Genomic DNA, 22,126 nt, shown 5'->3' on the forward strand with positions numbered 1-22,126 from the left:
CAGTAACATTCCCATAGGCTTCCCTCTTTCCAAACTAACTCTTTCCTGTGTTCAGCATCTTTCAAAAAACATTACTTGTACAAAGCTCTCTGCATTATTCTAGGTTTTCTGTCACTTTCTGGATAAAAGGTTTTAAGAATAGGAATCTGCATGACAATTCCACTTCATCATTCTCTGCATTTTCTATTATCTTGTTAAAATTCTGCCCAGCATCCTTCACCTTTAACTGCTCTCACTTTGGCCATAGGTCTACACTTATCACTTTGCTTTCAGAAGAGTGTGAAACTGCCAAGTAATAATTCAACACAGGCATCCAAAATTAAACAAGATTCTTATATTATCTATTCTCTCTAATTCCCATTCTTAAATTCATGTTTTACAAAGTTATACTCTTAGTTGAATCAAGAAGCAATATTATCTCTTAGAATCTATCAAGTTCTTGCTGGGCATGGTAGCACATGCCTGTAATCCCAGCAATTCAAGAAGCTAAGGGAGGAGGATTGCAAGTTTGAAGCCAGCCTCAGCAATTTAGTGAGACCCTCAGCAACTTTAGCCAGCTCCTGTCTCATAATAAAAAATAAAAAGGCTGGGGATGTAGTCCCTGGGTTTAATTCCCAATATCAAAAATAAAAAGCATCTATCAATTTCTCAATTATAAAGAAGGATGAACTCTATTAAATGCAGGAATATTCTACAGCCTTCTAACATTTTGGTTGTACTTACTATTTTTAAATATATTCAGTAATCAGTCTATTTGACACCCATCCATCAGTGCTAAAAAGTCAAAAACACTCTTTACTTAGAATTTTTATTTTCCTTTACCTGAACGAATTTTGAAACAAACTAATATAATACTAAAGAAGGGATATGCTGCCAGGAATGGTAATGCACAAGCCTGTAATCCCAGCAGCTCAGGAGGCTGAGGTAGGAGGATCACAAATTCAAAGCCATCTTCAGCAACTTGGCGAGGCCCTAAGCAACTCAGCGAGACCCTACATCTAAAATAAAATGTTAAGAAAAAGGGCTGGGGATATGGCTCCAGTGGTTAAGCACCCCCGAGTTTAATCTCCAGTATTAAAAAAAAAAGGATATGCTCATGGTCCCGGAGAAAAGAGACTTAGAAAGAACCAAAAGAGGAGTATGTAAGCTCTGTGTTCTCATCAGTTGATCTGTACTTAGAACCTAGAGCCCAGAAAGGTATGTAGCAACGACTAAAGGGATTCCTACCCCTTAAATGCAAATAACATTCAAGCACACTTGGTTCAAAATGATGCACTTTTATCAAGTACTTTTTTTTTGGTGGGGGGGGTATTAATGGATCAAACCCAGGGCCTATGGCACATTTTAGTCAAGTGCTCTGCCACTGAGCTACACCCCCAGTCTTTAAAGTACTATTCATTTTTTTTTATTTTTTTTTTTTTTTTTTAATATTTTTATTTTTTAGTTTTCGGCGGACACAACATCTTTGTTTGTATGTGGTGCTGAGGATCGAACCCGGGCCGCACGCATGCCAGGCGAGCGTGCTACCGCTTGAGCCACATCCCCAGCCCTAAAGTACATTCTTAATAGAGTTCCAGAGGACACACACTTTAGAAAAGGTGAAGTAGGCGAAAGAGCTTTGAGTTTGGTTTTAGCCTGTAGTTCAAGAAAACTAATCCCTGGGTAACAAAAGCACACTGGCAATCTCACCCACTCCACCCACCCACATATACATACACAGACACAAGGAGAAGTAGATTGCAATGTTCCTCCTCGTCTCTCATTTCCAGAGTTCTCATAAAAAGGGCAATGAAGAAAGATAGAATATACTGATGCCATCAGATACATTATATTTGGCAATTAAGGGGTTAAGCTACACTACTTTTCTGGAAACCTTCCAATTCCCTATCTACAAATGCAATTCTCCTTACTACCTGTAATACCTAGCTTTTAAAATATGGCAGGATAAGAGTTAAGAGCAACACTTCAGAAGGAAAAAGAGAACTTGGTTCAGCTCCACCCTCTTGAAAGCAAATATCAACAACTGCGAGCCAAATCCACTCAGCATATGCCACAGTCCATGAACATACCAAAAAAACAGGTGAAAAGAAGCTGAGTTTCCTCAGGTTTCTCACCTTACAACATCACTTTAAGTAGACTTCACAAATTTGTGAAACACATTTGTATCAGATAAAACAAAAAGCACATTCAAAATTCTACAAGATTTGAGAAACTAACAAGTCATGGAAGTCACTACAAATCAACAGAAATAGCTAAAATTTGGGTGAAGAAGGTCCAATAGTACCCATGGAAACAAAACAAAAACAAAAAGATACAAAAATAGAAGGAATATAGGCCCTAGAACTTAAGTTCTACGAAAAAACCCTCCCCAATTAGAGGAGCAATTCTTGTCCCCAAAAAATATAGGGAAAAGGTTGCTTTAGTCACCAAAGGGAAAGGAGGTGTCATTTACTATTAACCCTGTATTTCTGGGAAGAAAGGTATTCACCAGATAAAAACAAGCAGTTACTGACAGCCTGGAGGTCACTGTAAAGGATAGTATAGGAGCACCTGGTCTTGCTAGAAATAGGTGGGAAGAAATGAGTCATTATTTTAATTTTGTTTAGTACACTCAGCATCCCAACCCTCTAGGTCACAAAACATTTTCTTCCTGTTTCCATCACTTTATTAGTTTTCTTTCCAAACTTGTGAAGTTGGACTAGAATACTGGGGGAGCAGGCCTAAGAGAAAGCAAGAGGTAAAAATGATAAGTCCTTTGGTTGGTAGAAAAAGACAATAGGGTTGGGGCATTAAGTACCTGGAAGAAAAGACTAAGTAAATAACTAGCAAATGATTAATATCTAGACTCCCTCTCTTGGACAATGTTCAGTATCTTTCAAAGCTTTCATAGTAAAAAAACAGACAAGTAGCTCCCTGGAGGAGGCAGTAAGAAATTAGAATTTAGGATGGACAAAGGTAATAAAATAATGATAGGGCTACATGAATAGCAATATTCCCTCAGACTCAGATTGGAAGTAATTGACACCTGAGGAAAGCTACACTACAGTTAGGAAATGGGATGGCAGTAGCCTTGGGGCACAAAACGTGACAGAAGAGGAGTTGAGGAGATGGTTATCATAGGAAATGTATAAAAAGCAGCAATTCGATTACTCACAAACTTCTTGGACTTGAAATCTAATTTCCTCCCCGCGGGGGAGGTTTATCACCATTCTGGGTTAAGAAGGGCATAATCCTGAGAAGTTCTAACCCCGTGAAAAGTGATAAGCAACAGGGCAGAGACAGGTTCTCTGAATAGAGAAATACTGGAAAGCCAATTATCGTCATGCCCCAATGACCACACGACCTGGGCAGGAACTCATTCCTGTAATCGCAAGGACAAGTGTCCAAGGAAGGAGGAGAGGTAGGGCCCAAGTCAGGTAACATTCTTGAGGGGAAGGATTATCAGGTGACACCGGGCTGAAGGCCCTGAGGGGGACGAGATGGGACGAAAGTTAGCAGGTGAACGGGATCAATCATGGGAAAGGAAGTGACCTTTAGGAGAAGGAAATAAGATAACACCAAAAAAGGGGGTAAGGGCGAGAAGAGAAAATGGACCCAGAGAGGGGACCAAAAAGAGAAGGTATATTTGGGTTCTAGGGGCAGAGGAAAGAAAGTGGAGCCGCTGGGGGCTGAGAGCGTGAGGGCCGAGGAGTAAGGGAAGCCCCGAGGTTGCCGGGGCAAGAGCCAGGTGGGACGCCGGAGCTTCCAAAGTCCCGGAGGGGGAGGATGCCAGGCTGTGGAGCCAAGGACCAAGCAGAACGAGGAAAGGAGGTGCGGGGGCGGACCCCTGGCGACCGACCGGAGCCCCTGGGGTCTCTGGAGTCCAGAGGGCGGCTATCAGGCCGGGCTGAGGGACCTGGGTGGGAGGGACACTCACGAATTTCTTGGATTTGCCGCCGTCGCCGCCCGTCGCAGGCAGCTCATCCGGGCTCCGGCCCTTCTTCTTGTCCCGGGTCCCGCGTCCGGGCCCCAGGGGCCCGCCGGACGGCTCCATGTCCTGATTCGCGCTCACCAGTGACCCTGTACCTACGCCGCTCCCGCCCGGCTGCTCCACGCCAGTCGCCGCCGCCCAGCAGCTCCTCAGCCGGCCGCCGCGCCCCGCCTCATTAGCATGCCGAGCTGCGCGCGCCTCATGAATATACAACGGTGACGCCTCGCTCCCGCCCCCCTGCCCCACTTCCGCCCGGACCCGCAGCCCCTACCAATGGGGGCAGGGAGGGGGGTGAGGGAAGCCGCGGAAGCGCGCTACCTGCCCGGCGGGCCTAACCATTTGGACCCACGTGGGGGGGGCGGGGTGTTAGCGAGTGGGCGGTGCAGCTCTGGCGCCTGCAACTGGGAGCACCGCCCTCTGGCGGTTGGAGCGGCTCAGGCCTCTTCGCTCCCACGCAGCGCCCACGTGGCCGTAAAAACCTAGACCCTTCACACATCCCGGACCAGAGTATTATCTGAACAAAAAAATCACGTAACCGTTAGGCTGGCAGAAAATTTGGTGCTGGGCGCTCTAGGATAACGCAGTTTTCAATGTGTTCAGTAAACATGGAGCAAGCATATGGAAAAAAAAAAAAAAAATTTAAACCAAAAGCTACCATTTATTGAAGGCCATGTACCAAAAACAAGGCGTGGTCCGCTCAATGCTGGACTCCTAACTACATTAGTTCTGGTGTTAGAATTTCCCAGTTATGAATCCCAGGTAGGGATTATGTTTCTAATGTGTACAAACTAATTATCACCAATAGCCTAAGCAGTAATAATGGTTACCACTTAGCTAAATGCACGTTCCTTGCCAGGCACTATGCAAAATATTACAAACCTTTTCTTACTGAACACTCACAATCTCATGTGAAAAGTTCCATTGGTCTCACCGTTTTACAGATAAGAAATTTGGGTTGGGGGGAGTTAAAATAACTTGATTAAGCACACATAATTGGCAAAAAAATTTAAGCCCAGATTAATCTGTCAAGCCCTGTGTTTAACCAGGATTCCCCACTGGCATAAATCAAACATTCCTTAAAGAATGATGTTCTCCAACAGTATGTTCTTTGCCCTTAGCATGATTTTCTCCCTCAGCAATTTCATCCATTCTCCAACTACATCTGTCTTTGTGTGTGAAAAGTACATGGCACCCTGTGGGCCCTCAAAGTATGGAGTGAATATTCTTGACCACAGCAGACAAAAGATTTTAAGTGCACATTCATGGAGGGCAGTGACTTACTAGGGTCCCCAATGCTTAGAGTATGCCCTGGTAATACCAGAGACTCTGCTAAGCAGGTTGCTCCTCAGTCTAGCCTTCATCTCCCTTGTGCTCTAGACCTAATTGCCTGGTAGAAAGTTGCACAGAGCTGTCCAGACCATACTTCAAACTCAGTTTGTCCAAAACAGTTTAAAAACTACTTTCTAAGCTAACATGGTGGGCAACAGACTGAAAGGACTGAGGGAGTGACCCATCTACCACTTCTCTTTCTTGTACCACTGTCAATGTGTGCTAAATTTACCACATTTCTTACTGACTGTAAACTCCTCCAGAGAAGGGTCTATGTTTGCAGCATTTACAATATCTAGTAATGTTTTTCACAAAGACAGTTAATGAGCAACTTTTTAATATTTAGCACTGTATTAAGACTTACTATGTTTCATCTCAGTTTATCTTCACCAACAAGCATGAGCAGGCCAATCACCCACGTTAACAAACCTGAAGTCACCTTCTTTGCCATCTCAAGCTAGTTATCTGCCCAAGTTTGTCTAACTCTCCACCAAAATGTTCTATTAACTCCCTATATACAAGTAAAATAATCCATGTAGAATATACACACAGGACCTAACATAGGGTACTGAATAAATGTTAACTATGATTTTTATTATATGCATCATTACCCCATTTCCCTTTCCCTTCATACATAGTTAGCAAGAATTAATATTCCCAGAAAGGTACAAAAAATACCAACTTGGTTTATTGGATTAAAAACAGTGGTAAAATGGACATAAAACCAAAAGTTAGACAGGACATGTTCATATCCTCCCCTACACAAAACCATACTTCCCATTGTCTATAGTTAAGATGTTAGGGAGCCAGAGCCCCCACCACCCAAAACCCTCACCCTTTGCTTGTCCTGGAAGTAAGGCCTGCAGTAGAACCCAAAGGAGAAGGATGTTAGAGACAACCTCAGTCCTCTCTACCCCTTCATCCCTGAGTCTCTGGGTTGGAGGGAAGCAGGGAAGGAATAAGGGGCCAGAAGGGTTGGGGACTGGCTACTAGGGTCTACTGCCTAGAATGTCCCAAAGCCAGCTATACTTCCCTATCTCATCCCTAATAAGTACCATTGTCAGGCTGTGGGAGAGAAAGGAAAAGGGGATAGATGGTTCTAGAACCACATGAGATCTCCAAACCCTTCCTCAGAGTTAGCCTCAGGTTCCCAGACTAGGGAAGCACACCTTTTCCCTTCCCACCAACAAGGCATGAAAAAGAATTCCTTGAGACATAGCATTCCAAGACGCTCTTAAATTTCCACGTCGCTTTCCTTGTCATTATCGTGGTCTCCATCATAGAATTCATTGGGTGCCTCTGGCCTGCAAAGCAAGGGCAGACAGATCAGAACCCTGCTCTATAACTTTCCAGCACCTTCTCCAGAGCCATTCCTCAAGGTCTCTGGGAATTCCTCTCCTCCTTTTGGTAGAGAATGATTGCTATGAATTCATCCACTCACATATTCAATAAACATTTATGGAGAATACTCTGTGCCAGGCATGTGTCAGAGGCTTATAGCAGATAATTAGCCAGACCAGGCTTTCATCCATCATGAAAAAGCTTACCTAATAAATGAGACCAAAGATTTAGTAAATAATATAATTTCAGATGGTGGAGACATTATGGAAAAAAAAAAAGAAAGAAAGTAACATGACTGTGAGTGATAAGAGGAAAATGGTAAATTCCAGACAGGATTTTTAGGGAAAATAATTTTAAGAATGAAAGCCTGAAGTTTGGGAAGCCAAGCAAACATCTCAGGAAAACTGTTCCAAGCCTCATAAGGTAGAAAAAAACTGGTATATTTTAATATAACAAGGAGGCCATGATGGCTGGGCGTTGTATCATGAAGGAGAGTAGTTACAGATAAGATCACGGATGGAAGTCAGGATCAGCACACAGGGCCTTTTTAAGCCAGAAGTGGAGGACTGACTTAAACTTACACTGAGAGAAGGGATGTGAAAGAAACACAGGGCCCAGTAAATACTCAATACTGATTTCTTTCTTTTTCAAAAACTACTCTCTGAGAGAAAACTGAGTCATCAAAGAGTAGCTGAGGGAATAAGTCAGGTAAGGCTCTATCTACTTGAGCCACAGGTCAGTTATCTCACCACAAGGATAAAAGTTGTGGGGTCACAAGCTTAGATTTGTATCTTAACTAGCTTTATGACCCCAGGAACATTATTTAACCTCTCTGAGGCTTAGACTCCTCCTCAGGTAATCTGAGGATAAGAGCTACTCTTAGCATTGTCCGATGGCACCAGAACAATGACATGATATGTATGTTGTACTATAAAACACCTAGTATTGAGTCTGGTGCTTGGCAAAGCCACAGAAGTGGCAACTCTTATTATTACTACTCTGCAAGTCATATGCAAGTTGGAGCTATAGGATCAAAGAAGAACCAGAACTCAGTGGGTGGTCTGACAGGGAGGTAGGGCTTAGGAACAGGAAGAAAGGCCTGAGGCTTCTGCTGACTGTTGAAAGGGTGTGGTATAATGTGCAGACTAGACCCAGATGTCAGTCTGTTACTATTGATGAAAAAGCCAAACTTTGACAAAAGGAAGAACTTAAAAACAGGTTTTGCCAAACCAAATAAGACACTGAAAATCAATTTCCAGAAGTCAAGCTTTAGAAACCTAGAAAAACTGAGAAGGAGATGACTCAAAAGCTCTGAGGCCAGATGTTTAGATATTTCCCAACCCAGGCCAGGCAATAAGGGGGCTTTCATAGAGGAGGGAAGATGGACAGGTCCTAAGGGTTAGAGTAGTAAAGTCCATGTCCAAAGGACAGAGACGCTGGCTGGAACTCTGATTATGAGTTGTAAATGTGAGAAGCAGACTCTAGAAGGGTCTGAGAAGCTCACCAGACTGCAGCAGAGCAAGCTTCAACTTCTAACACTGAACAGGAGCAGGACTGGGTATCCTGCAAATGTCCAGCTGTGGTTGGTTATTCCTCAATATTGTAAGAAAATCTGTTCTCCACAAGTGCATCTGGTTTTGCACTTCTGGGTTCTCGTTTTTTCCCTTCATTTTTCAGAAAAGTTTGTTTTGATATTTTAAAAACAATTTCTAGGGGGCTGGGGATGTGGCTCAAGCGGTAGCGCGCTCGTCTGGCATGCGTGCGGCCCAGGTTCGATCCTCAGCACCACATACAAACAAAGATGTTGTGTCCGCTGAAAACTAAAAATTAAATATTAAAAAAAAAAAAAAACAATTTCTATCCTCACCGTCCCCTATTCATTCTATCTATAAATATTTCAGTATGTATCTCAGAAAGACAAAAGCTTTTTTTGAAAAAAACAGAACCACTATTCTCAAACCTGAAAAAAAAATGAACAGAAATCAAACAACATTAAAGAGCAATATGCAGGCAGTGACCTGTCCAGCCAACCCACAAGGAAAGACTAAAATGCTGGCAAGAATGTAAATTGCTAAAGACTTTTTGGAGGGCTGGGGATACAGCTCAGTTGGTAAAGTGTTTGCCTCACATGCACAAGGCCCTAGGTTCAATCCCCAGTACCACACATACACAAAAAAAGACTTTTTGGAAGGCAATGTGACAGCAAATACAAATGATTTTTCTGCATTCAACCTTTGACCTAATAACAACAATTCTAGGAATCTAACTCATTTAAACAAGCATGCAAATATGTATACATAAGGGGACTCATTGCCACCCTCTTTATTACCATAATAGCAAAAAAAGGGGGGGATTATGTAAATTAATGTAACTGTCCATCAATGGTAGTTAGTTAAATTAGGTTATATCCACACAATGGAATATTATGCAGCTGATAAAATACAGAAACAGATCCATATCACTAACACAAAGATACGATATCTTATTTTAAAAAAAGACAAGTTTAAGTTGTAGAGCCACATGTACAGAATGTTTCCATTTAGACTAACAAAAATCAAAACCCCCACAAATAGCAAACTCTATGAATGAATATATGTTCATAGTATATATGCATTAGAAATACACTTGTAATTTACAGAAAAAAAGGTCTACCTAAAAAGATATAAATCAAACTATTAATGATAGTTACTTCTGTGGAATGGGTCTGGGATTATGTGAATGTAAACGTAACCTACTTTGATGTTGTTTATAATTGGGGGGGAGGGTGCTGGGGATTGAACTCAGGAGCACTCAACCACTTAGCCACATCCCCAGCCATATTTTGTATTTTATTTAGAGACAGGGTCTCACTGAGTTGCTAAGCACCTCACTCTTGCTGAGGCTGGCTTTGAACTCACAATTCTCCTGCCTCAGCCTCCCCAAGTGCTGAGATTATGCACCCAGCTAGATGCTATTTATAATTTTTACAATAAATATGTTACTTTGTCACTGAAAACTGCAAACAAAAAAATAAAAAAAAGAGTAGGGGAATTGTACTGACTTAAAGGCAGTAAACCAGGGACAAGAAAGCCAGTGTCTTCCAATTTACTTTTCTCTTGTAAGCCTCCCCTGCAAGCCTGCTGGAATGTCCCACTCTCAAGTCCCTGCCCAGACCTGCTGTAGTTCTCCTCAGGACCCCTCTCCTCTGCGTCAGCCTCATCAGTCCTGTCATATGTCAGGAGATCAGCAGGCACATCATGAATCTGGACACTAGGTGCATGGTTCAGCATCTTCAGGTTTTCAAAGATTGTCTGGCGGATCTGGTCCAGATACTGATTGAAGAGGAGGAATAGAAAGTGAGTGGCTCCTAGTGACTCCCAGAGCATCCACCCTTCTAGCGACCTTCTGCTCCTAATGTCCTGGTTTTCATCTCAGTAGTATTTCTATTTCAGATCTCCCAACTGATACCTGTCCCTTCCCACCAACCCTGACTACCTCTACACTATCCTAGGCTGTCTCCTAGCTGGTAGCAGGGACAGTGACAGCTTAGAACTCCCCCATCTTTGATTTCTCCCACTTCCTACATCCTAGACTTCTCTTGGGCTCCCCTATCTTGTGCATGGCTTCTCCGAGTGGCTGACCTGGCGTGAGTTCTGATTCTCAATGCGGGTGCTGACGTCTGGATGGAGTGTGAAGTCAGGGGCAAAGTACTCGAAGTATTCTTGGGGAGGGAGGTGGGGAGGAGAGGGGATGAGAAGAGGGGATTAGCCAGAAAACATGGTTCAGACCAAGACACGCAGGTCCCAAGACTTTCCAGTCCCTCCCTTCCCATCCAGACCCCTACAAAATAGCTGCCCAGTCTTTTCCTTGTTCTCGGCCCAGAGATTTCATATGCAGAGCTTTGAGAATGTAAAATTTCCTGTCTGCTTTCAAATCAGATCATTCTTAGGGCTGGTGAAAAGAGCCTTCCTGTTATGGAGGTGTTGTGGGTGGTTCTTACCACTATAGGGAAGCTCCTCACTAATGGCTTCTTCTACCAGCAGCGATGTCTCATATGTCCTGAAACCAACCAGCAGAGTGGGATAAGCTGACTAAGTAGGCTGAAAGGCCCACCTGGCCATATCCCATTGTGGGAGTCCCTAGCTTACCCCACAATGCAAGAACAGGAAAGTCAGGGAGGGTACTCACCAGCAGCGGGCAACATTTCGGACAGTATAGCCTCCACCACCCAACACCAGTAGAGGGATATTAAAGCTCTTGACATATTCAACACATTCCCTGTTAAAAGGAACCAGAAGAATGGGTGGAGCCAAGGTCTACACCTCTAGATATTACTTGGAAAGGGCAACAGGGAATTGTAAGTGTTCTTTAGTTTGGTCTGGGTAGTGGAATTCATTAAGTTATACTGTTGGAATTTGTGTACTATATTTTGTGTCTCAGTGAAAATTTTAAAATAAAGTGCACCCTCAAAAATAAGGAAATAAAATACTTCTGTCCTGCTCAACACTCTCCTTGGCATCCTACCTGTTAATCAACTATACTTATCAATATACTAGCCAGTACGTCAGTTCTGGCCTTCAGAATATAACCCTAACCCCCTACAACTCTCTGTCACCACCTCCTCCACTTCAGTTTGGGCACCAAATCTCTGGCCTAGACAATGCCAGTAACTTCCTAACTGGTCTTTCCACTACCAATCTTGTCCCATCACTCTACCCCTAAACTCAGCACAGTCACTTTAAAATACATTGGATTATGTAACTTCCCTGCTTAAATATCCTTCAACAGTTGCCCTCCATCACTGGACTACCTTCAAACTCCTTACCAGAGTCCAGAGGCCCTGTACAATCTCACCATGGCCAATTTCTAGGACCTCAACTCGATCTACCTCCAGCTTGGTCCCTGTGTTCTGGCCTCACTCGTTTTATTTCGTTTCCTTCACCACATCAGTTCTTCCCAGCCTCAGAGTCTTTTGTAGGCATAACTCACTGCCTGGGACAGGCTTCTCTCTGCTTCTCTTGTGGCTCACTCGGTCTTAGCCTCCAGCTCTCGGCTCCCATTTTACCTCCACAGAAAACCCTTTCCAAATCATGCCAAAGGAGATTCCCTACTGTTACCCTCTGTCCCAGCTTTCTATTTTTTCCCTCTATAGGATTTATAGCAATCTACTTATTTTTTGTTTGCTTCCTACTCTAAACTGTAAACTCTGTGCACTTTATCATTCCATCCCCATCATCTAATACAATGCCTGGAACACAATCAGTCCTTAATAAAAACCTACTGTGAATGAATGACCATCTAGAAGATCCTATTTAAGGTGATATTTCCTAGTTCAAGTACAACTTATAGATTACTTTTGATTCGCAGAAGAAATGAGGCCCATCTTTAACTACTCCTATTCCATTTAGTAAAGCCCAAAGCCACTTGTAAAACCTGGGGGAGAAGAAGGGCAAGTCTCACCCATGCCCTCGGATACTGAGGTTGAAGCAGCCCAATCGATCACAGCCCAGAGAGTCAGCTCCACACTGCAAAAGCAAAATGCCAGGCAGCTGCAGTGACACAACTGATCAGAACATCACAGATATCTTCCACATCCCTTCCCTCACCAACCTAGAGACCTTCCTCTTTCCCGCTCTCTTCCCTCAAGCCCAGGTGAGCCCTCCTAGCAGGCACTGACAGCATTACCTGAAGCACAATGCAGGTGGGTTGGTAGAAGTCCACCACCTGGTTGATGACCGGCTGGAAAAGGTGCTTGTAACCTGGGAGAGGGCCAAAGATGGGCACCTGGCACCCCAAGGGGATGGGGAGACAGGGAACAAAAGGAAAAAGGGGGTTGAGAGAGCATGTTGCCCAGGAAAGGGGCAAGCCAAAGAACCAAACCATTGGTTCTAAACTCAGGAGTACCAGACTGCTATGAGTGACTGATGAAAGCTAATGACCCTTATCATTAAGTGTGCATACATATGATATTTTGCATACAATTTCCAGGGGTTCTTGGTCCCTTTGAAGGCCATTCATCCTTAAGGATACCTGGCCCAATAGCAGACAACACCAGGCAGAAGAGATTAATTAAAAGAGAGAAAGAAGGGGCAGAGTACACAGGGAGAAGACACCAGTACTTACTCTGATCATCAATGCCATCCCGCAAGGGCACATTGAGACAATAGTAGCGGCCACTCTCTGCTCCAACTTCATACATGTCACCTATAGGGAAGTGGGTAGTGGGAGCCATGCATGGGAAGCACTTGCAACTTAGAAGCTCTGTCAATGAATCTCCACCAGACTCCCTAGATCCACTGTTTCTTGCAGTTTGTAAGTCATTCAATGATTTTTTTTTTTTTAAATAACTACCATGAGCCAAGCTACATACTAGGCACATCGGATACAGCAATAAATAGAATAATGAAATCCTACCAAGCTTATACTCTTCCTCACAATGAAAAAGGAGACAGTAAACAAATATTTTTTAAAAACACACACACATTAAATATAAATAGCAATGAGTGCTCTAGTAATCAGTCATGCTAAAGAACTAACAGATGTAAAGGGAACAGTAATTCATGTTCTTGTACCTGTACCAGGGAAGAAGTAATTTCCGTATTTGTGGAAAGACACCGTCATGACCCTGTCAGTGAGGTAGAAGGCTTCCTGAACGCCATCTCCATGGTGGATGTCAATATCAATATAGAGCACACGAGGGTGGTACCTGGGGTAAGGGCAAAGCCAGGGTCTGAGGTAGAGGTGAACCCCAATCCATTCCTCCCAAACATAGGGTCTGGAATTATTTAAAGTCTGCCAAGTCACCTGAAACCTAATACCACCAGTTTTCTAAGGGTAACCCTGGGGATCCAGCCTGGAGGCTGGAGGCAGGGACAGGAGAGGGGTGTGCAGAAAAGGCTGAAATTTGAGCAGGCAGCAGGCAATCTGCAGCAGAGCAGAGGAAGACGCAGCCTAAGAAAAGCATCAAGAACTTGGGAGAAGCTAGTGGTGAAGGAGAGAGATCAGGGTCAGGGTCAGGGCTATCTGAGGGACCTCCTTGGTTGAGATCCTCTTAAGTGCCCCTCCTGGGCTACTTACTTGAGCAGCTCCAGGATGCCGATTACAATGTCGTTGACATAGCAAAAGCCAGAGGCCTATAGCAAGACAGTGGTCTTTTAAATAGAGAAACAATCCCTCCGTTTGCCCCCCACTGTCATCCTGACTGCCTACCCTAGGGTAGCCACTGTCTTCCCCATCACATCCTCACTCACCTCAAACTTCTTGGCATGGTGCAGACCACCAGCCCAGTTAATGGCAATATCGCAGATCTGAAAGACAAACACCCAACTCACAGTCCTCTTCTGCCCACCCCTGAAGCTGGGAGCCCAGGGTCAGGGTAAAGCACTGAGTCTACAGACTCATAGGAAAGAAACAAGAACTGGGAATACATCACCTTGTTGTTCAGCTGGGTTGCTCCTTGGAGGGATGCACCTGTGTAACGGGAGCAGAACTCAAAGAGCCCGGGAAACACTGGGCTGCAGGGAATAGGAGTGGGTTAGAACACTTGTGCCTCTGTCCTGCCCTGCGCCTTGTTACACTCCCTCCTTACCCCAGACTCCTCCAATCGCCATTTTCTGATAGCCCTCTCGCCCCTTCCTAAACACCTGCTTATCTGCAAATGTATTCAACAAATGCCAAGCCCTGTGTAAAGCACAAGATGGGAAAGAAAGAAGCTTTTAAATGTTAGGGAGTTTGTACCCTAGCTGGGAGAGAAGCAAATAGCTTCTAGGTTATTTTTGTGTGTGTGTGTGCCAGGAATTGAACCCAGGGTTGCTTAACCACTGAACCACATCCCCAGCCCTTTTTTAATTTTTATTTTGAGACAGGGTCTTGATAAGTTGCTGAGGGCCTCACTAATTGCTGAGGATGACTTTAAACTTGGGATCCTCCTGCCCTGCCCTCCTTGGTTCCTGGGATTATAGGCGTGCATGACCATGCCCAGCTCAGCATCTAGGTTCTTAAGTATAAAGGAAAAAGGAAATAAGTTGCCAGGTGCAGTGGTGCATGCCTGTAATCACAGCAGCTCAGGAAGATGAGACAGGAGGATGGCAAATTCAAAGCCAGTCTTAGCAATGCTGAGGCACTAAGCAACTAAGTGAGACCCTGTCTCTAAATAAAACACAAAATAAGGTTGGGGATGTGGCTCAGTGGTTGAGTGCTCCTGAGTTCAATCCCCAATACCCCAAAATAAAAAGGAAATAAATTGAGATAAAACATGAATTCTATTTTTTTTCTTAAAAGTCTTCTATAGGTACCACACTCTAACATAATGTTCAATAGTAGCCTTGACAGTCACACATTTTAAAGAAAGAATTATATTCCTATATACACAAAATACTACTAATAATAAGATAAACCATGGAAAGTTTTTAGCACGTTTTATGGCACTATAAGCCACATGTTAGCTAAAATGATCGCTATCTTCATTCTTCATATAAAGAAAAGGATTGAACCCAAACACAAAAGGCTACATACCATGACTCATTTATATAACATTCTGGAAAAGGCAAAATAGGATAGAGTCAGATCAGTGGTGCCTGGAGCTGAGGTGGAGAGAAGGCATTGATGATAAAAGGGTATGAAGGATCTTTGTGGAGTAAGCGAAATATCCTGAATCTTGAGACATTCTAAACTCTCAAGATGTTACACAAAAAAAAAGGTGAATTTTACTGTATGTAAATTATACCTTCATTAACCATCACTTAAAAAAAATAAAATAAAGAAATGCCTTTAAAAAAACCCTAGTTTGGAGAATCACAGCCCTTGGGACAGGAGTCCCCTGTGTTTCTCCTTTGCTGGCAAGGCAATAAAACGCTTTTTCTTTTCTTAAAATAAATAAATAAATAAAATAAAGATTTAAAAAAATCCCTAGTTTGGATTTTTTAAGGTCAGTGGTGGAGACTGATCCTAGCATGTATAACACTATAGGTTTCATGCCCAGCACCAAAAAAAAAAAAAAAAAAAAAAAACCCTAGTTTTAGGTATCCAAGAAAATAGTACAACTGCCACATTTAACCATGTGAAAAATAGAATTTAGGGAGTTTTATAATTTCTCAAGGGTTTGGAAATAATTAGTGTTTGATACTTAAACAACTAGCAAATAAAAAAGCAATGAAATTATTAGCTTCAGGAAAAACAAAGTTGTATACGAAAATAAATTAACTATTACTATTTGGTTCTAAAACAAATGAATAGTAGTTATGATAAAGTAAACAGAATAGTGACTGATTGAAAATTATGATATAGCTACATTATGAACCTGGGAGAAGCCAGTATGATGGTATGAGAAGACAGAATGCTCATATCCATACGAACAGCTTATAGACGATGTCTAAAAACTGATAAAGGAAGAAATATTGACAAGAAGTAATATAGTAGGGGAGTATAATTATAAGCCCAGATTTATAAGCCAGACAGCTAGTAATGTTGGGCAAATTGTTTAGCCTTTCTGTGTCTCAATGTCCTTATTCTTAAAAAGGAGATAATAATAAACCCTACCATATACTTGTTGAAACTAAATAGCTACAAAGCATTTAAAATAGTACCTAGTGTATTAAGTATTACCTAAATATTACAGATCAGTAGCAGTAAATTTATTATATCATTTAGAAATCCAAAGATAAGCACCAGAAAAAATATGCTAGCTGAAAGTGGCTGCTACTGAGGACAGAGATTAATGCACAGGAGGAATAGGTCTGGGATTGCTTTTTTAAAAAATCCCATTAAAAACCTCATAAAGGGGCTGGGGTTGTGGCTCAGTGGTAGGGTGCTCACCTAGCATGCATGAGGCACTGGGTTCGATCCTTTGCGCCGCATAAATGTAAAATAAAGATATTGTGTCCACTTAAAACTTAAGAATATTAAAAAAAAAATCCTCATAGAGGCCTAGGGTTGTCAGCAGTACAGCACTCACCTAGCACATAAAAGGCACTGTATTTGATCCTCAGCACCACATAAAAATAAATAAATAAAATAAAGGTATCGTGTCCAACCAGAACTAAAAAAAAAAAAAAAAAAAAAACTCATAAAAGCTGGGTGTGGTGATGCAAATCTGTAATCCCAGAGGCTCAGGAGGTAGGGCAGAAGGATCACAAATTCAAAACCAGACTCAGAAACTTAGCAAGACCCTGTCTCTAAATAAAATATAAAAAAGGCTTGGGGATGTGGCTCAGTAGCTCAGTGATTAAGCACCCCTAGGTTTAATCCCCAGACCAAACAATAACAACAAAAAAGAACCTGTACTGGCTGGGTGTGGTGGTGTGTACCTGTAATCTGTGACTCAGGAGGCTGAGGCAGGAAGATCACAAATTCAAGCCCAACTTTGGCAATTTAGCAAGATTTTCAGCAACTTAGCAAGACCCCATTTCAGTAAATAAATAAATAATTGAGTGTGTAGCTCAGTAGTAAAGCATCCCTGGGCTTAAGTCCCAGTACACGTGTACACACACACACACACACACACAAAAGCCTTGTAAATAAATTTGGCTATTTAGATTAGATTAGATTACTTTTTAAACCATCACAAATTAATTAAAGGAAAATAAAAAGGAGCAGGACATGGTGGTGTGTGCTTATAATTCTAGTGACTTGGGAGGATGAGACACCAGGATCACCAATTCAAGGTCAGCCTGGGCAATTTAGCAAGACCTTATCTCAAAGTAAAAAATACAAAGGGCTGGGAGTTTAACTTGGTGGTAGAGTACCCCTGGGTTCAATTTCCAGAACCACACACATAAAAAAAAAAAAAAAAAAGAAGGAAAATTCCTGATTCTCCTCTGAAACATAGACAAACATAGATATAGTTTAAATTTGACAGAACAACTGAAAATAGCCAAATGGCCCAGAGTAGATGCCCTAACTATGCAAAGAGCATATACAGGTTTCCTGCTGTAGCCTAAAGTCTGATTCCACATTCCCAGATCTAGAAAATGAACTCGGGAATAGCAGCAGGAACAACAACAACAACAAAAAAAAAAAGAGCTGGGTATGATGGCACAAGCCTATAATCCCAGTGACATAGGAGGCTGATGCAGGAGGATCTCAAGTTCAAGGCCAGCCTCAACAACTTACGGAGGCCCTAAGTAACTCAGTGAGACCTTGTCTCAAAACAAAAAGTTAAAAAGGCTGGGTAGAAATATTACTGTTCTCTATATGGAAAGCAAAATCATTTAAAACTATAATAAAAAAAATTGCTGCCACCAAAAAGGGGGGGCAAGGGGGCAAGGGGGGGGTGCTGGGGACGTTGCTCAGCAGTAAAGTTGAGTACCAAAAATACCATAGTACCAAAAAAAACAAAAACAAACAAACAACAACAACAACAAAAAAACTAAGAAACTTCCCAAGACAGCATATGACAAAACTAATTAAGCAGGCAGTATGTTCAGGACAGAGCTCTGTGGGCTGGTATGAAGATGTTGTGAAGGCTGAGAAGGCCTTGAAAAAGTTGAACAGGACATCCAAGGACATTCCAGGAAGGGATCCCATGCAGCTGAGTGTGGGAATAAGATTGGGAAGGTGTTCAATGCCAGCAAAAGGAACTGGCCTCTATCTGGCAGCCTGGACTGCATCTGTCAATAGGATCTTTCATAGAAATAGATTAGTGGTTCAAAATCTGGACTCTTGGGGCTGGGGATGTGGCTCGAGCGGTAGCGCGCTCGCCTGGCATGCGTGCGGCCCGGGTTCGATCCTCAGCACCACATACAAACAAAGATGTTGTGTCTGCCGAAAACTAAACAATAAACATTAAAAAATTCTCTCTCTCTCTCTCCCCCTCCCTCTCCTCTCTCTCTTTAAAAAAAAAAAATTAAAAAAAAAAAAAAACTGGACTCTTAGATTGTGGATGCAGCACCACAAAACAAAAACAAAAACAAATCTGGGCTCTAGATCTGAATCCTGCCACCACCACTGACCAATTACGTGAAATGTGGTAAGTTACCTAAATTTCCCCAAATCTCCATTTATCTATGTGAAACATCAGGAAAAGCCCTATTATATCTCCAGGTTGGCATGAGAATTAGAGGATACACTAGGAACCCTCAGCATAATACTAGCAAAATAAGTACTTAATAAATGGTAGCCATTGTAGGAAGCTCTATAGGATCAACAATCTATAAAACCTATTTATCAAGAAATAAATTCAAGGGGGAGAAGGAAAAGCCACAGACTAAAAGTCTCAAGTCCCATCAATCAAACACAATGCATGGCCCTTGTTTAGATCCTGATATTAATAAACTGTATAAAAATATATGAGATGAGACAATATTTGAATACTGATTGTATATTTGATTATATTGAGGAATTACTATTCATCTTTAGGTATGATTTAGATTTTTTTTAAGTTTCATTTAGAGATAAATAATCTAACACAAGGGGGTACAGATGAAATAAGACTGGCCACTTGCTTATAAGAGCTGAAGCTGGATATGCTGGGCACAGTGGTGCACGCCTATAATCCCAGAGGCTCAGGAAGCTGAGGCAGAAGGACTACAAGTTCAAAGCTAACACTGGCAATTTAGCAAGGCCCTAAATAATTTAGTGAGACTCTGTCTCAAAATAAAAAATAAAAATGGCTGGGGATGTGGCTCAGTGGTTGAGTGCCCCTGGGTTCAATTCCCAGTACCAAAAAATTAAAAAAAAGAGTTGAAGAGGGGTATGGATACATGATGTGATAGATACATGTTCTACTCTACTTTCAGAAATGTTTGAAATTTCCCTTTAAAAAGTTTAAATAGAATTGAGTACATGGTAGCTGTTTTGGTTATTATTTTTCATGGACATATATTAGAGTGTGAGCAAGGATCATGGCTTACTTTCCACCCCCTTCTCCACAGCATCTAACCCTGAGTCATCTACATGCGTTACAAGCTTAATGTAAACCTGGTCATGTCAAATTACTCCCTTGCCTTTTAAGACATTTTAATGACTTTCCTCTATTCTAAGAACAAAAATGTCAATTCATAACAGGGCTGTTCAAAAGGCCTCATTTATCTCTTTAGCCTCTAATCAGATTACTTTCCTTTTCATATTCTGTCCTGGGCTTTTTCTTTCTTTCTTTCTTCCGTTTTTTAATACTGGGGATTGAATACAGAGGCACTTTACCACTGAGCCACATCTCCAGCCAGAGTCTAATTAATTAGTGCCTCCCTAAGTTGCTGAGACTGGCCTCAAAGTTGGGATCCTCCTGTCTCAGCCTCCCAAGTCACTAGGATTACAGGTGTAAGCCACCATGCCCAGCTGCACTTGGGCTTTTTTTGTTCCTTAAATGAGTCATACTTTGTTCTACCACAGACATGTTGTCTCTATTACCCAATACATCCCTTCCCTCAGCTGCCAAACACCTTTCCCCTAATTCCTCTTTTTTTTCAGATCTAATTTAATATTCAGATGAATATTAAAATTTTGCTGCTATTGTTCATCACTGCATCCCTCACACTTAGTACAGGGCCTGGCCTCAAGTAAATCACCAATAAATATTTACTGAATAAACAAATGAGCGAATGATGATTCCCTGACAAGTAGGTCCCCCCCTCATATCTTCCCAGTCCTATTACAAAACTTCATTGAAGGGCCTCACACCAAAGTGCTTGACATCCCCAAATCCAAGTGTTCCCCTCCCTCACCAGTCATCGCCCACGTTGAAGGCATTAAGGCTCTTGGTGAAGCCCTGCATGTTGGTGGGGCTGACTCTCTGCAGAAAATCAATGTAGTCCTCAGAGTGGAAGCGGCACATGTCATGCTGGGAGGCTTGGTATGGCTTGAAGACCTTGGGATGGAGAAACAAGATGAACCTAGCAGGATCATCCCCACTGATGAGGCTGAGACCCGCCACACTGAGCCCACCCCTGGAGATTGCCCAAAACCACATACAACAATCCCAATCCTTGTTATTCTACAAGATAAAGGTCAGTGAAGAAAAGAAGCTCCTGTTAATGGTCTTGATAATGACCCATGTAAACCACTTCTCCTTTCCACCTCCAGCCCAGCCTCTCCTACCTTCTCAACCTTGAACCCTGATTCACCTGCCCTGATCCCTGGATTTCCTATTCCTGGTTCTCTCCATATTCATCTCCCCTTGACTCTGATTCTGCCCTTTAGGTTCTTCATTCTGAAATCAGATATAAGGGATATATAACAATCTTCTAGTTAAAATCCAAGGTGCCAAACCAAAGATTTATCGTCCTTGGGGGGGTGGGGGTGTTCATGAACCTCTTTGAAATTTGGGCAAGAAGAAAGAGCTTTTTTTTTTCTCCTAGAAAATGCATGCAGGGACACAGAGGCACATAATCTCAAGGGATTCAGAGATTATTGCACTAACAATACCTCAGTCTTTCTACAACCAAACCACTTGTGTGTGCCTCAGAAAAAGCAGAGATCACTCATACTGTTGGCTCATTACCCTCAAAATACATAAGGGTGAGATCTGTTATTATCTCATTTCACAGCTGCAAATTCCAAACTGGAGATGAATAGTATGCATACATATGGGAGATGGAGGATTGGGCAATGATTAAGCCTAACTATGCAGAGATACTATGTAGAGGTACTCTAGGTTGAAAAAGGAATACAGAAGGCATCTCCTGTTCTCCACACATATACACATAATTTACCCAAAAGGCTGCAGAGCTGTCCCTAGAGTTCTAGCTCCTAGCAGGTAGTGAGAGGTGGGAGGAGATATATACAAAGATCCAGACACACCCATCCCTGAGGCCACAACACTAACCACACCCTAAAAGGCAGCGGGGACCGGGAGTGTAGCTCATAGGTAGAAAGCTTGCTTATTATGCCTAAGGCCCTGATTGGATCTCCCAGAACTGCAAAAATAAATACATAGTACATAAAATAAATTCAGAGAGAAACACATCTGTCTTCAAGAGGGCCTCACACCACCCTAACCCTACACCAAGGGCTGGTGTGCCTAATGTCAAAGGGTGACTAGCCTAAGGTGAAAATGTAACTCCCATTAACTCAGAGAACGCCCACCCACAAACTCTGCAAACAGAGAGTGCTCCAGGCGACTTCTAACTGCCCCCTACCCTAGGGGCGGGTGCACCTGGTACATTCGATCCAATCCACTTATCCCTAAGGCCACAGCTCGCTCCCAACCCGCCAGCTGGACTCACGATCATCTTCTTATAGAGACCATAGTGCAGGACCAGGCTATGAGTCAATGCCAGGCGATGGGGCTTCATAGGGTGCCCAGCTCCTGGGGGTGGGGAAAAGAGAGTTGGTCAGTTCTCATCCCTGAAGCTACAGCTCTTGCCTCGAAACCTCTGCGTCCAAGCCCCTAGCGCACAAACCCGTTCCCTCACCGTAGTGGAAGTTGCCCACATCAGGGTCGTAGAAATAGGCCACGGTCTTGGCCATAGCGCCGGCGGGACCAGGCCCAGCGCCCTCCGGCCGCCCGCCGGACGCCCAGCCCCGCCCCCGGCTCGTGCGTACTGCGCAAGCACGTAGCCTGCCTCTGCGGAA

The 22,126-nt window shown here is 42.8% G+C and overlaps 2 protein-coding genes across 4 annotated transcripts in view; both read right to left on the minus strand.

Annotated features, from left to right (window-relative positions):
• Positions 1-4,179, minus strand: part of Diaph1 (diaphanous related formin 1) — a 93,499-nt gene extending 89,320 nt beyond the window's left edge. The window contains exon 1 of one of the 2 annotated variants that reach the window (XM_015485499.2): positions 3,917-4,179. In XM_015485499.2, coding sequence (XP_015340985.1) covers positions 3,917-4,033 — 117 coding nt within the window. In that variant the 5' untranslated portion in view covers positions 4,034-4,179. The remainder of the gene's footprint in view (positions 1-3,916) is intronic. The other variant, XM_015485491.2, reaches the window with a different exon arrangement.
• Hdac3 (histone deacetylase 3) overlaps positions 1-22,110 on the minus strand; it is a 29,622-nt gene extending 7,512 nt beyond the window's left edge. The window contains exons 1-16 of one of the 2 annotated variants that reach the window (XM_048811703.1): positions 21,967-22,110; positions 21,778-21,860; positions 20,278-20,420; positions 14,052-14,133; positions 13,870-13,926; positions 13,697-13,752; positions 13,192-13,325; positions 12,743-12,823; positions 12,305-12,378; positions 12,080-12,144; positions 10,808-10,897; positions 10,620-10,678; positions 10,261-10,340; positions 9,794-9,951; positions 6,530-6,603; positions 3,339-3,343 (exon numbers count right to left, since the gene is read on the minus strand). In XM_048811703.1, coding sequence (XP_048667660.1) covers positions 6,534-6,603; positions 9,794-9,951; positions 10,261-10,340; positions 10,620-10,678; positions 10,808-10,897; positions 12,080-12,144; positions 12,305-12,378; positions 12,743-12,823; positions 13,192-13,325; positions 13,697-13,752; positions 13,870-13,926; positions 14,052-14,133; positions 20,278-20,420; positions 21,778-21,860; positions 21,967-22,021 — 1,287 coding nt within the window. In that variant the 5' untranslated portion in view covers positions 22,022-22,110 and the 3' untranslated portion in view covers positions 3,339-3,343; positions 6,530-6,533. Of the gene's footprint in view, positions 1-3,338; positions 3,344-5,965; positions 6,604-9,793; positions 9,952-10,260; positions 10,341-10,619; positions 10,679-10,807; positions 10,898-12,079; positions 12,145-12,304; positions 12,379-12,742; positions 12,824-13,191; positions 13,326-13,696; positions 13,753-13,869; positions 13,927-14,051; positions 14,134-20,277; positions 20,421-21,777; positions 21,861-21,966 lie in introns of those variants that run through there. The other variant, XM_015485510.2, reaches the window with a different exon arrangement.
• Between the last annotated feature and the right edge of the window lie 16 nt (positions 22,111-22,126).

Source organism: Marmota marmota, unplaced genomic scaffold, assembly GCF_001458135.2.
Source record: "Marmota marmota marmota unplaced genomic scaffold, marMar, whole genome shotgun sequence".
NCBI lineage: Eukaryota > Metazoa > Chordata > Mammalia > Rodentia > Sciuridae > Marmota > Marmota marmota.